Genomic DNA, 19,735 nt, shown 5'->3' with positions numbered 1-19,735 from the left:
CAAGCCGATTGCTGGATTAGGTGTATGTCCATAATATCTCGAGCGGTTTATAAGATACACCCTCTTCTTTAACCTAACCTTATCTTAACCAAACCTAGAATATCAATTTGGGGTTTTTTCACAAAAAATATACCTTTACAAAAAAAAAATTGCCTTGATCGAATGACTTTTATAGTGATTGAGAGCCAATAGGTAAGGTAAGGTTGGGTTTAAGTGGCAATCTGCCGTCAGATTCATTTGGGCATTTTCTCCATTGTGATACAACAGCAAAAGGAGAAGGAAGATACCTTCTAGCTCTAACCGTCCGTTCAACCATCCAGATCGCTTAAAAAGCCCAACATCTTGCGAATGTTCACATCCGCTAAATCAGACAGGTTCTCAAAGAAATGAGAACCTAAAGTGGAACTCCTTCTGACTGCCAGTTCGGGTCACACACACAGAATATGTTCTCTAGCCTCTTCTTCCTTGACGTCCTCACAACTTCTGCAGAAGTCATTACTTGCAACCTTCACCTAAGAATTTGGTACCTTAAATAGTTAGAAAATTGGGCATCTCATTATATTAGTTGTCTTTGGGTCAAATCTTTAAGTCCCAAAAACTCGACAAATAATTTGTCAAACTCTCTCGTAAAATCGTACCCTCGTTTTCGCTCATGTATTCTTGGGTAAAATTTTTTCAAATTTGTTGTAGATTTCCAATTTGGCAACCGTTTCATTCATCCATCCATGAACTTGAAATTGCTCAACTTCTCTCAATTAATAAGTTCTCACATTTTTCTTTTCTCTCCAGGTCTCATTGCCATGATGTTGGTCTTGACAATTTTCTATGATATTCCTCAACTAAATCTGGGTCAACTCTTCACTGAAAGCACACACGGAGAAACTGAGAAGCTACGCTTATCGGGCAACAACGTCACATGCTATTCTGGACCATCTGGCCTCTACATGCCACAGCGCAATGAAGATACCCGACGAGCTGTTGTACGCATACGTCCGCATGGTGATGATTCACCAAGTCCAGATGAGGCACCCTCATCATCATCGCACAGTAGAGATTTACGCCTGCCGTAAGAAAACGAAAAGCATTGAAGGAGATTATAAACGTCTAGTAAAACAACAACGGCAAGAATGATAATGAATTTTGTAGGGGCTGTTGAAGCTGCAACGCTCCTACATCCACAGACATACTGGTCTCGATCACAAATCAAATTGGAGTATAGACAGACACCATACGATATCTTTTAAGAATCATATAGTATAGTAATCTACAAAAAAACAAACACAAACAGGACGCAAACACACATACATATGTACGTATTAAAATACTATTGCAAAAAACTAGATCAAATGTTAAAATAGTGATCTCTGCTCACGATGTGTTTTCTTTACAATTTCCTTGAAACAAATGGCATCAGCATTTAAACACTTTTTTTGGGCACAAGCTGGTTGCCTCCCTTTTTAGGTTTTCACTACATCGTACATATGCACATCGTGTAAAGATTTCTTCAACTGAAAAGAGAAGCCATATCTACGAAATGATCACATAATCACTAACGCATGCAATTATTCATAAAATTCATTACAACTATATACACCTTAGACAAAAAACCTTGCTATTACTTCATACAAACTAAGGTTAATCGCAAGATGATCGTACATAACTAGTAATAATAAAAGTGCTTCTACCAGCATATCTACCTGCATAAGTATCTATACCGTAGATCGAACTGAATTTAGGTGTCTCAGCCCACTTATCCTACACATACTCATACATATATGTCAAGGATCCTTCCTCCTTTTTTCCTAAAATAAAACATTGCTATAGATGTTAAACAATCAGCAACAGAAAAGTTAAGTTCCAGTATACTTATAAAACTTGAGCACAACATGGCCTGTAACTTAGACAAATTGCGTGTAGTACGTCAGTGTCCTTTGTAAATACTAACGCAGTATTACCGTCCTTTCCGTTTCACTAACTTGGCAGATAAATCTTGTCAGCGTTCCCCTTCAATCCCAACAGGATTAATTAATACGTTCGGATGTTATCGTTCTCCAAAACAACAGATGGATGGAAAAAGGAAAACTATTTGAAATGTTGCAATAATTAGAATTCTTTGAGGATTCCTTAATCAATACATTGTTTTTTCGAAACAAAGTGTCCAAGACCACTACCGTTAAGGAACGGATGGAATATTTGTCAATGATTGTTATTCGATTCAAGTATAAGCTCAATGATACAGGACCTCAATTTTACAGCTTAATCCGAGTAGACCCCTGCTTAGGAAGAATTTTTTACATCGCTGTCATACCATTGTCTTCAAATGACAGAGTACCTCACAATGTCGCCTGTGAGGGAGGAGAAAATTTTTTTTCGGATGTTTGTCATAGGCGGACAGACTAACCCCCGCTCCACCGTGGTAAATAAGGTAAATAAGGTTTAGTCAAAAGCACATATCTTGGATGGAGGTTGTTACTCTTTACTCAACTCAAACAACTTACTCGGCTTTACATTTTTTTATTGCTAAAAGTTTTCTGTACTAACTTTTTTGTCCAAATGATCTTATCACAAGAGAATTTCAACTCATTTGCAATCCATTTAAATTCCAAGTTCAATCAATGTAGAATTTGATATTCACTTGGATTTGGTGTCGTTTAGGTAAATATGCCGTCATGTGTTGTAATATATTCAGATTAATTTCACAATTCAAAATAATATGAACTTGTAACAAAATTCACATTTGGCATTTATTATTATTATCCTGATCAATAGTCCATGTTGAAGCTCAAGCTTTAAAAGTCATTTTGTGAAAATGCATCAAATTAGTCAAATAGTAACGTAATAAATGTCTGAGTAGTGAATAAGGCACTGTTTAATATGAATCCGTACACCAAGTAGTGTGCACCAGAATCCGCCCTTTAGGTCAAGCTTTGTGTATCCTTGGATTGTCCTAAATATGAAAGCTTAGAGCTTTGAATCTTCTTGTTTTCACAATAAATCTATTGATATTATTTTTAAGCTGCATATGGAAAGAACACTGTTATTATATATTGTATTTTGTTGATATTAATAATAATGTTAATGTTCATAACTATTATGAATTAAAATTCGAAAAGTTTTATAAAGGACAACAAAAATTTATATATGTTAAATAAAAAAAAGAAAAAAAAATCAATTTTATTGGTAACTTTTGTTGCTCGGGAACGATTAAAACAAAAAAACGCTGTATTAAAAATCTTATAAATAAAATGAATTTGTGTTGGTTTGTTTGTTTATATTGTATGTTCCGTACAGACTCAAAATGGCTGAACTGTTTTTCTTGAAATTTTCACATATGGTGCAGAATGGACCCATGGCGAAATTAGGGCACATAATTTTTGATATATAAAGGAGCAGGAGGACGGACCATCCCTTTACCTTAATTTTCAGATCGCCCCATATCGGACATGGGTGGTTTTAAACGAAATTTTGTTCTTACTCTGATAATAAACTAAAACCTAAAAATTGGTATACAAATGTAGGGTGGAGTGCCTAAGGAGACCGCCCTACCCCAACACTAACGAAATATATATAGATACCAATCACCACAATATGGGATACAAATAGAAGGTATTTGAGGGTAGAAAACGAATCAAGTATCTAATCTTGGGAATAAGTTTTTGGAGGACCGCCCCACTCCTAAAACACCCCCCAAACAGGTCTTATTTGCGGGCCATGGCAATATGGGACTAAAATGAAAGATATTTCATACATATTTGCCGACCACGGCAATATGGGAGTAGGGCACGAAACTGATATCAATATTCGTGACCACTACCATAACACCAACCAAATAGGACGTATTTGATGACCTTGACATTATGGGGCTGAAAAAAATCGTTATCCAGCACGATGCTGATATTATTTCAGGGTCCGTCCCCTAAACTCCCTCCAAACCGGCCATATTTGCCTACCATGGCAATAAGGGCCCAAATTTGGTATTTGATAGTAGAATTGGTATTTAATAGTAGAAAAAGAATTTGATATCCAATTTTGAGGCCAAGTGTTTGGGGGTCGTCTCACCCCATACGGCCTAAACCAATGACAATTGGGACTCAAATAAAAGGAATTTGACCACCCACGCACTAAGCCGTTTTCAGGGCTTAGACTGGATATATTTGAGGACTAAGGCAAAAAGGAACTTTAATCTGGTATCTGTTTTATGGCCAAATGTTTCAGGGACGCCTCACCTCATAAACTCCCCCTAAACCAGACACATACCGACTATAGCAATATGTAACTCAAATGTGGTTTTTGGGCGTAGATTATGAATCTGATATTCACTTTCGCGGCAAAGGGTTTAGCTACTCCAATCCACCTCCAAAACCAAGAGAATGAAGTTTATTTAACATCCAAACATTAAATGACGGACACTCTCCTTATCCTATTTTCAAAAAACGTCATATCTTGGAGATTGGTGGGGCGATTTAAGCGAAATTTGGTTTGCTTATAATAGCCCAAAAACAGAAATCTGGTATCCTAATTAAGAGTGAGATATCTAGGGGGGTCATCCCACGTCCAAAGCTCGCCAAATGGAAATATAGACCAAAACTAACAATATGGTGCTCAAATGAAAGGTATTTGAGATTAGAGTACATATCTGAAAAATACCCCCATACCGGATATATTTACCGACCATAGCAATACGAGGGTTGCCTTTTCTATTTCGGGATTGGACAACCCATGTGTTGCAATCTTCCAACTGACAGCTCTTTTGTAAAGCTTGACATTTTTATACGTTCACAGAACGTTTTGACAAACGACCGCTATTTGTGTTGTTTACAGCAAGTTAAAAGTTTCATCTCGCCTGAAATATTAGATTAAATTGTGAACATTTTCATCCCTCTTTTTTACAACTTTCGACGTGGATTTACTAACAGTGAACTTAATTAAATTTTTGGCTATAAAGCTCCATCAAGGACCAGTATTTATCGATAGTATGATGAATTCAACCGAAGTCGTAGTTCACTCCAAGACGAATTTCGTGAGGGTCGTCCAAAATCGTATAAGGTTCAAATGAAAGGTATTTGAAAGTAGAGCACCAATATGATATCCACATTGGGGGCGAAATATCTGAAAGGCCGTACCATCATCCCCCCACACAGGACTTATTTACTGACCGTACCACTATAGGGCTCAGATAAAATAAAAGAGTGAAAGAAGGCAAATTTTTTTTAAATTTTCGCAGAGTCTAGGCTCTTATTTTGTTACTTGTGAAAGCATTTCTGAACCGATTTCAAATCTTTTAACTGATTTGGAAAGCTAATTTACTATTTTTTTGTCGCGATATATGCTAAGGTCTGATTCTTCAGTAAAAAGATATGCGAGTTACAAATTAAAAAAAAAATGTGAAAAAAGTAAATTTTTGGCATTTTTTCGTAAAAATAGGTTATTTTATTGTTTCGTCTCTATACAGAAAACTTGGCCCAGCACTATCAATTTTACTGTACTGTAAAGAAGACTGAATGTAGATGCGTTTTAAGTGTAATTTTTATAAATTGTGTTAACTCTAATGGAAATCTATGGAGTACAATATTGGCATTTTTTAACAAAAAAAAACTGTGAAAACCCTTCAAGTTCTCAAAATACAAGGCTGAGACCCCCAACTTTATTACATATTTTCATTGCCAAAATAAAAACTAATTGCATTAATAAATTTTTTTGTGCCATCCTAGGATTGAATTTTTTTTTGCAATTTTGCCAACATGTTTCCACAGTGTGGTGATCTTGGGTGTTTTCATAAAGAAATGTGGCCAAAATTTTTACTCATTTTTTTAAAAACATATTCATCTACAAATTTGTGAAAAATTAAAACGATATCTTCAGTAGTTTTGGTTTTATAATATTTTCAATTTGAATTTTATTTTTCACAAAAGTGTATCTCTGTCCGTTCCAAAATGACAAACTAATTTCCACCTATTTTTTCCCGTCCCATTGTGCAGCGGTCGAAATTTGAAACGGTTGATTGTGTTCGTTAGAATATAACGGCATAAATTTAAAGATATCATCTTTGTTTTGAAGATTCGCTTCTTTGGCTCGAAATCATTACCAAAATCCTTATATCTTGAAATAAACCTTTTTTGCAAATTGCAAATTTTGCCCATGAACATTTCACTAAGGAACAGGGGCAAACTTCTCACATATCAATGAGTACAGTCCGATTCAAATTTAAGCTCATTGATAAGGCCTTTCATAGCCGAGTCCGAATGGCGTGCCGCAGTGCGACACTTCTTTGGAGAGAAGTTTTACATGGCACAGTACCTCACAAATGTCGCCAGCATTAGGAAAATTTTTTCTGATGGTCTCGCCAGGATTCGAACCCAGGCATCAGCATCATATGCGGACATGTTAACCTCTGCGCTACGGTGGCCTCCTTAAATACGAATATAAGAAATAAACCTTTAGCTTTGAATAATATTTTTTTGTGTGCCGAGTTAGAGATTTTTATTAGAAATCAAAATGAACTCAGGAAACACAGAGTGTTAATAAGAACGACAGTCATATTAGCAGCTGATGCATACACATTTCTTAGTAACACATTCCCTTCGATACTTGTTTAACAAAAAGTAACAGATTAAAATGCGCTCCACAGAAGTTCAACCGATCCTAACCTATGTTAACCACCACCATGTTTAGTATATACATAGGTGAATTATAGTTTGAAGAAAACAAATCGGCAAGTGAATGAGGCTTTTGCGGGATTTATATATCTGTTTTTACATACATCCAGAGAAAAAATGCATTCGCTTTATTTAATACAAAATTAAAAATAGATGTTAAATAAAAGGTTTCTAAAATGTTTATGACATTTTTAGGCTACAGTCAACTTTTAAGCATCTGAAAACAGCAGAAAATGCTAACTGTTTGAGCAAAAACCTCAGACTTTGTGTTGGTTCAGCAAACAATTTTTCTATTTTGGAGGAACTTAGAGAACTCTTCATACATGGTTTTATACATTATTCAAAATGGCAAAAACGGTTTGCTGTAACAGCAGCTGTCAACAGCTGTCAAAAATGGAAAGCAGACATGGCGGATGCGTAAGCAAAATACGCTCTGTTACTGTATCCAACACAATTTGCTGTTTTATTTTGATTTCTAGGGAAAATAGGGCCAATACTCTTGGATTAGGTGTGATTTAACAGAAAGCATATACCTACACTGCTGTTTACTGTAGAACGTATCTCCCGAAATGAGAAATACTAATACTAAATTTCCCATGAACAATCCATTAAGAATCCGGGGATACTTCTCTCATATCAGTAAGTGCAGTCCGATTAAAATTTCAGCTCAGTTATAAGAGGCCTCTTTATTTATGCCGAGTTCGAATGGCGTGTCGTGCGTAGCGACATCACTTGGTAGAGAAGTTTTACAATGCAGCATACCTTACAAATGTAGCCAGCATTTGTAGTGGCATAACCACCGCTGAAAATTTTTGTTGATTTTCACGTCGGGATTTGAACCCAGGCGTTCGGTGTCATAGCGTATGCTCCACGGGGGACTCCAGATGAGAGATTGTACATGAATATATACATAGGCTTTAGTCCATCATACTAAAGCTGAAAATGTCAATATAAGGTGGCTAAGGTTACGGCATCCAAAATACTAAGATAACTTTTTATATCCACCACCATAAGACGGGGGTATACTAATCTAGTCATTCCATTTGTAACACCTTGTTATATTGATGTACGACACAATAAAGTCTATATATTCTTGATGGTCTCGACATTTTAAGTCGATCCATCCATTCCCGTCCCTCCCTCGCTCCGTCGAAATCACGATAATAGTTGAACGAATGAAGCTATATCCTAGAAATGTTGGGTCACTTGCAAATGGGCCATATCGGTTCAGATTTCGGTATAGCTCCCATATAAAGTGGTCTTCCGACTTGACTTCTAAGTCCCCAGACACTGCAATTATTATCCGATTGGGATGAAATGCACGTAGTCTTCTGTTGCAATTTATAACAATGAATAAAGCTTACATATCGTAAGCCGCAATTGTTATCGGCTGAAACTTTGCACGTAGTTTTTTTTTATTGCCCACAATGACAAAATTAAAATGCACCAATCCTTTGTTTGAGGACATAAAACTAACTTTTTTATAAAAACAAAAAAAAATTATCAGCACTTTTTTTTCTTAGGGGTCGTTCTTAAGGAGGAAAACATGTTAATTGGGGATTTTTTTTAAAGAAATTCGATTGCAATTTAAGGGATCTGTCTAAAAATCTGACAACCATGCTCCCACATCTTTAATTCTCCGCAAATATTCTCATATTTGCTAGAGACTTTAAGGCACCCTTTCGATGTCCTCTAAGTGATCCTCTGCTGTCTCTGAATAGACGATAACATCGTCGAGATAGATATAGCAGGACTTCCAAATTTGCTCACTGAAAACATCACCGATTGCCCTTTGGCAAATACTCGGGTATTGTTTTAGTTACAGAACAAGCTGTTGTATTCTGTCTTTTTCTGCTAACTCTATTTGGTTGAACCCTGACTTAAAATTGATGGTGGAAAATTATGATGCATCGCAAAGATTAGACAATATTATGGTGACTACAATTAGTTTTCCAAAGTCAATCACTTACTGTGCTGCCAGATGAGACGATTTTACGTCATTATGACGAATCTTCGTCATCAGGTCGATATTGGAAAACTGAAATACGTTTATGGTAGGACAGACGGGTTATTTCTATCTCGGTTTTTTTTTTTGCCAAAAATGGTCGGTCTTTATACCCTACACCACTACTGTGGTACAAGGTATTATAACTTAGTGAATTAGTTTGTAACACCTAAAAGGAACAGAGATAGACCCATTGATAAGTATACCGATCGACTCAGAATCAGTTTCTGATTCGATTTAGCTATGTCCGTCAGTCTGTTTGTCCGTCCGTCTGTCCATGTTAATTTGTGTACAAACTACTGGTCGCAATTTTCATCCGATCGTCATCAAATTTAGTATAGACATGTTTTTCGGCCTAGAGACGAAGCCTATTGAAATTGGAAAAAATCGGTTCAGATTTGGATATAGCTCCCATATAGATTATTAGTCCGATTTGCAGTAATACCGCAATAAAATGGTCATTTGTTAAGCGATTCTCTCGAAATTTGGCAGGAAGAATTTTCTTATTGCTCCCGACATTTGTTAACCTATTCTCTCGAAGTTTATATAGCTCTCATGTATATATGTCCCCCGATTTTCGCTACTAGAGCCACTGCAAGCGATTTTATTGACCAATCTTCCCAAAATTTTGTACAACGCTTTCCTCGACGACAAAGTTTGCTCGAAATTAGTTCAGATTTAGACATAGCTCCCATATATATGTTCGTCCGATTTATAGTAATATTGCAATCAAATGGTCATTTGTTAATCGATTCTCTCGAAATATGGCAGGAAGGATTTTTTCTTGACTCTCGACATTATAGATGAATTTCATAGAAATTGGTTCATATTTATATATAGCTGTCATATATGTATATCGCCCGATTTCACTTCTAGAGCCATTGCAATCGCATTTTTTGACCAATCTTGTTCATCAAATTTTGAGTAATTGGCAATAATGTTGTCATTTGTGAAACGTAATTATTACAGTTTGAACTTATTTGCTCAAAATGTGATACGGATTGTTTAATAACCCATCTGAAAACTTCCGGCGAGTTCCATCATAATTGTTTCAGAATTAGACATAGCTCGCACTTTGTACCTTAGGGTAGGTGTAGGGTATTATAAGTCGGCACCGCCCGACTTTAGCCTTTCCTTACTGATTTTTAAGATGTATTATTAAATGTTCTTGGGTCAGTATTGGAAGAAAAGGTTCTGCAAAAAAATCGAAACTTCAAAAAGTTTTAGAGTTTATTAGGCTTTCCATTCCGAAAGATTACCTTTAGTCAACATTTCATTGAAAAATGTATCCTTAAAGAAATTGTTATAAAATATTATTAAAGATTTCATTGAAATTATGTGTTTTAGGAAAATTTTAGTTAAACTTTGTCTTTGGAGATTTTTTTTTTTAATATTTTAAATTTCTGGCGAATCTAATTTGAATATTTTTTAACTTAAAACACTAAACTACTAAGAGTCTCTAAACCTCTCTAGATGGGTGAGAACATCAAATTAAAAATTGTTTGTGTAACGAAAACTTCTGTTTTTTTATTAGAAATATATTCCGTAAACCATTAACACAAAAAATTACTCACAACTTGTTTTGCTACACCAATAAATTACAATAACTGAAATATTTAAACTACAATTGAGACATATTTAAGGAATTCTACAATAACAAATATAATTAATAATCATTACATATACACACAAATGCGCGTGTAAACCAATAATAATGACAACAACATACACGTAAATGTTTACATAGTATACCAACTACAATATAAAATATAAGAAAACAAAAAGTCAAATATATACATAAATATTTACAAAAACAACAAAGATATTTTATTTATACAAGAAAGCAATGGATTCGTTTCAATAAAACCCTATTTAATATTCAAAATTCTACTAAATATATAATTAAAGGTAAATTCCTTTTTTAAGATGAAAATTCACCATGAAACTCCACTCGCTTCTTATAAACTGAATCGGAGTAATTTTTTACTTAAAGCATCATTACCGAATCTGAAATATACATAATACCAGATACACCAATCCCTATTACGCTTTTTGGCACTTATTGTTAAATGTTATAAACACAAGAAAGAAAAACTACTACCATATTACACGAATACATTGTTCAAATTGTTAATTCACCCATAGATAATAAATCCATCCATTCAAATATTATGGTTTCACTATTACAACGTTCACTGTTATATACTCCACCGACCACAAGAGCATTATCGGCTCTTACAATGAAAATATCATAACATCGTGAAATATAAATATTTATGCAATTGTATCATTGTTAAGTAGGATCTGCAGCAAAAATGTGAGCAGGCTAATATTCCACAGAATACTTTTTTTTTATTTACAACAATTTATTGTCTTAATAATATTTTTTAATAAGTTATTGGTAATATGTAAGTGTGTCTGTCCGTCGTGATCAGTTGTAACAAGGATTATATTTTGTTCCTCTGAGTTTTAGTTGAACTACAGTAAATACGGCTAAGCAACCGCCATTACAGCTTATCTCCGCTTGAGTATATAACTCTAAACCCTGTCATTCCGTTTTTTGGGCAAAGTCAAGTAAACTTAAAGTGTAAAGTTATTAGGCATGAGAGATTGAGAATAAATACCTTGGTTTTGTGATTTCATAAATCAGAGCATGTGGAATTTATTTTGAAGAAGAACATTGTGTATGCATTAGGTTAGGTTAGGTTGAATGGGTTGCCCACCATAGGTGAGTTCACCCGGAGGCCAATTTGGCCCATTGCGATACCCTACAAAGAAAGAAGATGTGAGACCTCGGAGCATATCCAGAGGTTATACATGAAAAAAAGAAATAGGAAGAATGGAGAACCATAACGGGGGAGTTAAAACGCCTTTCCCTCACGCAAGCACGTATGTTCCCTCGTCGGTTCCTATCGCACCCTCCGTCGGAACCGTTTCGTTCACAAATCTCAGGAGACCACCCAGAAGAACGTTCGTAAAATCACCCATATCGCAGAAGAACAATCTCTCCAGGAAGAAGAGACTCCGTCCCTGCAGACTCGGATATGAACAGGACAAGTGCTCGACAGTCTCATCCTCATCAAAACAACTTCTGCAGAAGTCATTGTGCCGTGTTGCCTATGGCACAAAGTCCGTTTATGACCTCTTTCAATGTGCTCAGCGAACTCTTTTCGAACGCCTGTAACTCCTTCGTTCTCTTCCGGTCGATGGCAGGCCGGAGCGCTCAGCGGTTCCCTTACGGCTTCTGTAATGGCACAGACCTATGTCTGAAAGACCTTACACTCGTCCGGTAGTCTTAGACATATACCGATATTGAGTGCGTCGGAGTTACCCCCAATCCAATCCTTGACTCCATCTTAGAGCCATTAGTGAAGATCGCAGTCTCATCTCCATCCAACACAGCATACGCCCTCCATTCGTCCCTCCCGGGAAAATGAATTCTAAATGTTCTAATCCCAATCGATACCGGTGCCAGATAGTCGGAGATCCTCCTGAGTCTACACTCCGCATCACTAGCATCCATAATGGAACTGTGGCCGCACCCTCAGCCTAAGAGCGACCATGACGTACCAGTTCCGAATAAAGGACTCAAGATGCGCATTGCAGTGCTCCTGTGACTCCGATGCAGGCCAGTCTCTGGACTAGCTCCCTCGTACGAGTCCACTTATCCATGGCCCTCCACCATACCAGTGCTCTAAAGATCAATTCTGGTCTCACAATGGCCGTGTACATCCAATAAATCACCTTGGGGGTTATCCACACTTCCAACCGAATATCCTCCTGCAGGAGTAAAAAGCGCACATTGCCTTACGTCTCCTCTCCTCCGAGAGAGGATTAAGCCAAGTTACTTCGCCTCCTTCGACAGCTGTAGGGTGATTTCGTCCAATGACGGATGTCTGAACTCCGGTATCTTATATCTGCTAGTAAAGAGCACCAGCTCCATCTTCATTGTCCTCAATGACCGTTCCATGATCTCGCTAATCCTTTTTTCAACCAACACGCGGGGGATGTCCCCTATGAATGCAGTGCATTGCGCTGGCAAGGGAAAAGTCGAGGATCGGAGGGGGGAAAGAGAAAGTAGTGTTTGTTTACATTAGTTTTAAATTTCTGGATGTAATAGTCAAGTGGAAAGACATTGGCATGAAGCCTGTTCCACATACGAACTGTTCGGGCAAAAAAAAAGAATTCTATCTATAATGCATGACCCAGTGAGCTGGCCAATTAAAAACAAACGGGTGTGAGTTCCTAGAAAGTCCAATATTCCTAACGAACATCCTTACTTCAGGCATAAGAAGGCTAATATCTGTGGAGCACACATCATGGAAGCATCAATAGAACAGCGTCACACAACCCACATTACGGCGATGCTCAATCGAAACAATAGATTTAAATACCCTACTGTCGCCAATCAACACCAGTGCTCTTCTCTGAACGCCAATACATGTTAATTATATTCCATTTTCGTCCTGACGTAGGCAGTATTGATATTGAGAAGGTCAGAGGGAGTGAAGTAATTCTTGCAACGCTTAAGAAAGCCTAAACACTTGGATGCTTCTTTCGACACTTCAAATACATGGTTTGACCAACGGACATCACATTTTATCTTTATGTCTAGAACATCAAGAGAATCTGAATGTTCAACATCTATACCGTCGATAGATATTGACGATTGGATTGAGTCAGCAAATCGTTTGTGTGATAAATCATTACACTGCGTCTTGCGTGCATTAAAGTCTACTCTGTTCATTCGACCCCACTTGGAAATGGCCAGCGAGGGCAGGGTGACTCCAAAAGATGCCTGCAGCAGTGCCGCGGTAATACCGTCCGGCCGATTTAAATGGACTGCCAACACTATCTTCTCCTCATCAACGATGTCCCCAATGAGGTCGTCCGCCAAGGTCCCACATACAGGTATTACGATATATTGGCGTCACTTTCTAGCATAAGGTTATGTCTCTTATACTCGCACCAGCTGACCAGAACCCAAACTGTGTCCGTAGGAGCATTGTCCTCAATGTAGGTAGGTATATGGAGGCCAGGAGCAGTATTAGTGTGCGCGGCCTCTCCACGGACTCTACCGTTTAGTCTTCATCGGTAGAACGAAGAAATTTTTACATGGTATAGTACCTCATAAATGTCGGCAACATTAAGAGGGTATTATCACCGCTGAACATTTTTTTATGTTCTCACCAGGATTCGAAACCAAGCATTCAGCGTCATGGGCATTCGTATTAACTTCTGTGGTACAGTGGCCTGCTCTAAAGCTCAGCTCAGCTTACAAAGGTCAAAACATCAGTTATTAATATAATAATTTTTTGGTACATAGTACATTTTTACTTGGCCATATATGCAAATGTTACGTTCCTTTCTGCTTATGTTTTTTTTTCACTGTAGAAAATAATTGTAAATATATTATTGTCTATTAAAGGCAAAGCGCATATCCTCCTATCCCATTCCCATTACAATTCCACCCGTGCGCCTTTCTAAATCAAACTAAATGTATTATAAAACAAAAACTCAAGAAATGCATACAAAGCCTCACATACACAAATAAATTATAAGGTATTCGTGAAAAATCAACATGAAATTAATACTTAATATACATATATTACATTTCATGAACAATTTTATTCAAAACGATGACAAAAATGACGATGTTGAAAATAACATTAAAGACAAAACTACCAAAAACAGAGCATTGGCATTTGTGAAAAAACGACATTGATACAATATAAAAAAAAATAAAAAAAACGATGATAACACTGATAATGATATACATACTCGTACTATACAGGCATATATGCACTAAACTATATATGTATTTATGTAAAATAAAGGAATATCGAATTGTAGAAAGTAGAAAAAACATTATTGTCTTTCAACTTTAGTTATAGAAGCACCTACGACTTAAAGGTAAGTTCTTTAATCGTGTAAGTCGGTTCTCAATAAAAAACTGAGTAGAGCTTAATGAAGAAACTATAGAACACCTTCTGAGTGTGTCCCGTGCTGGCTGTCAGAAGGAGTTCCACTTTAGGTTCTCATTTCATTGAGAACCTGTCTGATTTAGCAAATGTGAACATTCGCAAGTTGTTGGGCTTTTTATAGTGATCTGGAAGGCATCTAGAAGGCATCTTCCTTCTTCTGTTCCTGTGGTATCACAGGGTGAAAAGTCTAAGTGAGTCTGATGGCAGACCGCCGCTTAAACCTAACCTAACCTAACCTAACCTAACCTAAGAGCTAAACATTGGTTGGACCATCGCATTGTGGTTCAGAAATGAATTTTGCTAGTTAGGTTAGGTTGAAAAGAGGGTGCAGATATTAATCCGCCCCATGCCACTATGGACATACACCTAAGCCAGCAATCGGCTTGTAATGCGCTCTAAAAACTATAAAGTAACCTATAAAAATAAAATTTTAAGTTAGGAATTTCGTGCTACTTACAATTCCTTAATTGTTTTCAATACCACTCCCCTAAGTTGGTTCATGTCTGGTATTGTGTCTCCACCTAAGTGCCGGTATTTGTTAGACACGAAAGCCGGGCAATGCTCCAAAGTCTCGTCATCTTCCCCACATGACATACATATGCTATCACTTGCCGCGCCGATTTTACATAAGTGAGCTCGTAGTCCTATGTGTCCCGTTATGATGCAATGCAAAATTTGCCCATGAACATTTCATTAAGGAACAAGGGCAAACTTCTCACATATCAATGAGTGCAGTCCGATTCAAATTTAAGCTCAATGCGACACCTCTTTGGAGAGAAGTTGTACATGGCATAGTACCTCACAAAAGTTACCAGCATTAGGAGGGGAAAACCACATGCTAACCTCTGCGCTACGGTGGCCTCCGTCCCGCTATGATACCAATAGCTATATTGACCTACTTCTTGCTTCCTTGAAGTAAAAGCCTCGTCTTCTCACGATCTGGATCCCACCATAGGATTTTCGCCGTCCTACCGACAGTTTCGCTGTTCCACAATGTTGTATGTGCATTCGTCGGCCACTCCCTTAACTCGGACTGCGTCGACCCGAAAGGCTTCGGGTTAACCAAGTTTATTGACGGCAGGCCTTCATCGCCAAATCGTCTGCCCTTTCATTTCCCCTTACTCCGTTATGGCCCGGCCCCCAAACGATGCAGATTTTGCCATCCTCAGAGAAGGCGTTAATCTCCTTCTTACACTGCAAGACTGTTCGTGACCTTACCGTCCTGGTTGTTATTGCCCTTATGGCAATTTTACTGTCGGTAAAGATGTCCACACTCGACGTCCTCGCGTAAGCACCACACCACTTCACGCATTCCGTGATCGCCAGGACCGTATTATGGTCAGATAGTCTAAAACAGATCTCAGTCCCTGGGTTCTCAATGTAAACCACCAGGCCCGCTCTGTCCTCTAGCTTTGATCCATCCGTGTAATGTGTTCTTCCAGATGGCAATACTAGGGTTCCGTCAATCCAAGACTGCCGATGGCAGCAGTGCCTTGCATTCGACTTCAAGGTTTATCTCTGGTATCCGGAAAACTGGAAGGAAGGGAATAGGTTTCCGCTCTTCCCTTCCTTCCAGGTTTCCTATCGTCGCCTCGATTATACCGCGTTGGTATGAGCTGCTCCCAACCTCAATCCATTCTCCCATCGCCTTAAGTCTCATAGCCGCAGTGGCTGCCTCACACTTAATCTGTATGTCAGTGGGTCAGATATCTAGAATAGTCTCCAGTGCCCTAGTGGACGTGGTCCTCATCGCTCCGCCTATGCCAAGACAACACTTTTTCTCCATAGCAGTCCACCAAGCTACTGAGGCGTAAGTAAGTATTGGTATAATCACGTTCCTGTAGAGCCAGTGGACTATCCTCAGATTCAGGCCCCATTTCGAGCCTACGGCCCGTCTACATAGTGCCCAACATCTGTGAGCCTTCTCATTACGCTTCTGAATGTGACACTTCCAATTCAGTTTCCTGTCCAAGATCACACCTAAGTATTAGACTTTGTCAGATATCAAAATCGTCTTATTGAGGAAACGTGGTGCGTTAAATTGGCCCACCTTCGTCTTCCTCGTGAACAGGCATATCTCAGTCTTCTCTAGACCTCTGGGTCTAGCCCATTCATATGCCATATGCAAGACTCTTTCGGCCCTTCTGCATAGCTTGTTCGGATCCTTACCCCTTAGAAGTATTATAACATCGTCTGCGTAGCAGACGGGTTCAAATCCCTCCTCAGACAGCATCCGTAATAGGTAATCTATAGTGGTCACCCATAGGAGTGACGATAAAATGCCCCCCCTATGGCGTGCCCTGTACTACTTTCTCCCATATATTTATGCTATGAGACACATAATTTATGCACCTGTTCCTTAGCATATGGTTTATCCAGTCTCTAAGGACCGGGTCCAACCGGTACTGGTCTAAGGATTGGATCAGAGTGTCGGTCCGCACATTGTTAAAAGCCCCCTCGGTGTCAATACATACCGCCAGTGTGTACGTTTTGGCATCGAAGGATTCTTCTATTTAAGCACAACCTCGTGCAGGGCAGTCTCCACTGGCCTTCCCTGACATACGCATGCTGTTTGTATTTGAGCAGTTCGCTGGATGTCCTAGTTTGCTAGTTAAAACCTCTACGTTTTATTCAACAGCAAACACATTTAAACTAAAGAGGCGAACAAATTAGATCAAAATATTAGCTATAGTGGGCTTAGGTGCTGATAAAACAAACATTTTAAAACATTTTTGAATAAGTATGGGAGATATTAAAAAGAATGCTTTAGTACCAACCAGAAATCCATCAGAGAAAGCCCAGGAAGAAAGTGGGATTACAGATTTCATTAAGGACAAAGTATCGGAAAAATATTACGAATTCAAAGAAACGAAGATCTAGATAATAATGGCCATGACAAACCTTCTTTGAGGAAGCCAAAGGGCACTATCATACAGAATAAAGTACGGCATATTTAGGGGACTTTTTTGACGGCATGAATAAAAATTGTGATAGGCAACATTTCCAAGTCGAATTAGCGGACTTTTTTGTTGCGATTTTTGGTTAAAATAGGTTTATAAAAAATTAACAATTAATTGTATTGTTATTATGTTACCAGGGAATGAATTCCAAATTCACTTCAATAAAACAGTTAAATCTAATAAGTTATGGGCCCAGCAAGCTTGAAAAGAAAATTCTGTGAGATCGGACTAGCCTTTTTGGAAGCGGAAGGTCAAGGTTCTTGTAAATTTCTACGAAGGAAATAAAATCTGTGATGCGATTACTGCTAAACTACCAACAATTACGCTAAAATTCTGATCAAGAAATTTGATGAAATTTTCACGAAGATAATGGATAAAGAATCTGCTTATGATGTCTATCAGACTCTGCATCAACAATATGAAGCAACATCATAAGATCAATTATTGAAAAATGTCGTTCCTAACGAACTTATTGAATGAAATTTGTTGAAAAAAGAATAAAAGGAACTTCGAGAACTTTAAAATGTTTAAGTCAAGTAGGATGAAGCTAATGAAGTTGAATGATAAAGACAAATCATATGGCGAATTATATGGGACTATGAAGCTTTTCAAGAAACAAAATAAATACAGATGCATTGGGAAAGAACAGCCAGAAGACAGGGTTGTCGAGCGTGGGTAATGTGGTATTTATATCAAGAAGGCGTTTTCGCAATAAATACGATATAAGCACAACATACCAACGTAAGACCCTTGAAGCCTTCACACCTAATATGTTCGATGAGCTATTCTAATCAAATGACGAAACGCTTCCCACAGTGGTTGGTGTGTATGGTGATCTCTGGCTTTCCTTTTCCATTGCAAAAACAATCTCCGATCATGGAGCTCGTCTCGAAGGGAAACAAACGAAATTGTAATTGATCTTCGCCCTAACAGAGAAAAAACAAGTAAAAAGGCGTTAAGTTCGGCCGGGCCAAACTTTAGATACCCACCACCTCGGGTATATATGTAAACCACGTTTCATAAAAATCCGGTGAAAATTGCATACCTTATGTCCCATAGCAGTTATATCGAAATTTGATCCGATTTGGACCAAATACTAATAAGTACAAACCATTGTTCAATTGTATATACAATAACAATATATTGGTCCTTTAAGTAGCTATATTTAAAAATAAACCGATCAGAACCATATACAACATTGATGTCGAAAAGCCTAACATACGTCATTGTGTCAAATTTCAGTTTAATCGGATTATAAATGCCCCTTTTTGGGGGCCAAGACTTTAAATCGAGATATTGGTCTATATGGCAACTATATGCAAATCTTCATCAATCTAAACCAAATAGCAGAAGCGTGTGGAGGGGCTTAACTTAACTCTCTGTCCAAAATTTCGGCAACATCGGACAATAAATGCCCCTTTTATGGGCCCAAAACCATAAATCGAGAGATCGCTCTATATGGCAGCTATATTCAAAACTGGACCGATCTGAGTGAAATTGAAGAAGGATGTCGAAGGGCCTATCACAACTCACTGTCCCAAATTGTGGCGACATCGGACAATAAATGCGCTATATTCAAATCTGGACCGATCTGTGCCATAATGCAGAAGTATGTCAATGGGGCTTAACTCATTGTCCCAAATTTCGGCGACATCGGACAATAAATGCGCCTTTTATGGGCCTAAGACCCTAAATCGGCGGATCGGTCTATATGGCAGCTATATTCAAACCTGGATCGATCTGGGCCAAATTGACGGAGGATGTCGAAGGGCCTAAGACAACTCACTCGGCGGATCGGTCTATATGGGGGCTATATCAAGATATAGTCCGATATAGCCCATCTGCGAACTTAAGCTGCTTATGGACAAAAAAAGAATCTGTGCAAAATTTCAGCTCAATATCTCTGTAGCGTGATTTCAACAGACAGACATGTCTAGATCGTCTTAGATTTTTACGCTGATCAAGAATATATATACTTTATAGGGTCGGAAATGAATATTTCAAAGTGTTGCAAACGGAATGACAAAATGAATATACCCCCATCCTTCGGTGGTGGGTATAAAAACTTGAAAATTAATAAAAGTAGCACCAAAAGAGACATTAGATGAAATCGGCAAAGGTACAATTGAA

The 19,735-nt window shown here is 38.0% G+C and overlaps 1 protein-coding gene across 2 annotated transcripts in view; it reads left to right on the top strand.

The window, feature by feature from the left end:
- Positions 1-14,527, top strand: part of LOC106092835 (potassium channel subfamily K member 1) — a 96,118-nt gene extending 81,591 nt beyond the window's left edge. For both annotated transcript variants that reach the window (XM_059366684.1, XM_013259763.2), the window contains one exon: positions 790-14,527. In XM_059366684.1, coding sequence (XP_059222667.1) covers positions 790-1,070 — 281 coding nt within the window. In that variant the 3' untranslated portion in view covers positions 1,071-14,527. The remainder of the gene's footprint in view (positions 1-789) is intronic.
- The last annotated feature ends 5,208 nt before the right edge of the window (positions 14,528-19,735 follow it).

Source organism: Stomoxys calcitrans, chromosome 4, assembly GCF_963082655.1.
Source record: "Stomoxys calcitrans chromosome 4, idStoCalc2.1, whole genome shotgun sequence".
NCBI classification, from domain to species: domain Eukaryota; kingdom Metazoa; phylum Arthropoda; class Insecta; order Diptera; family Muscidae; genus Stomoxys; species Stomoxys calcitrans.
Note: the sequence above shows the minus strand (reverse complement) of the source record. Positions and strands in the feature narration are given on the sequence as shown.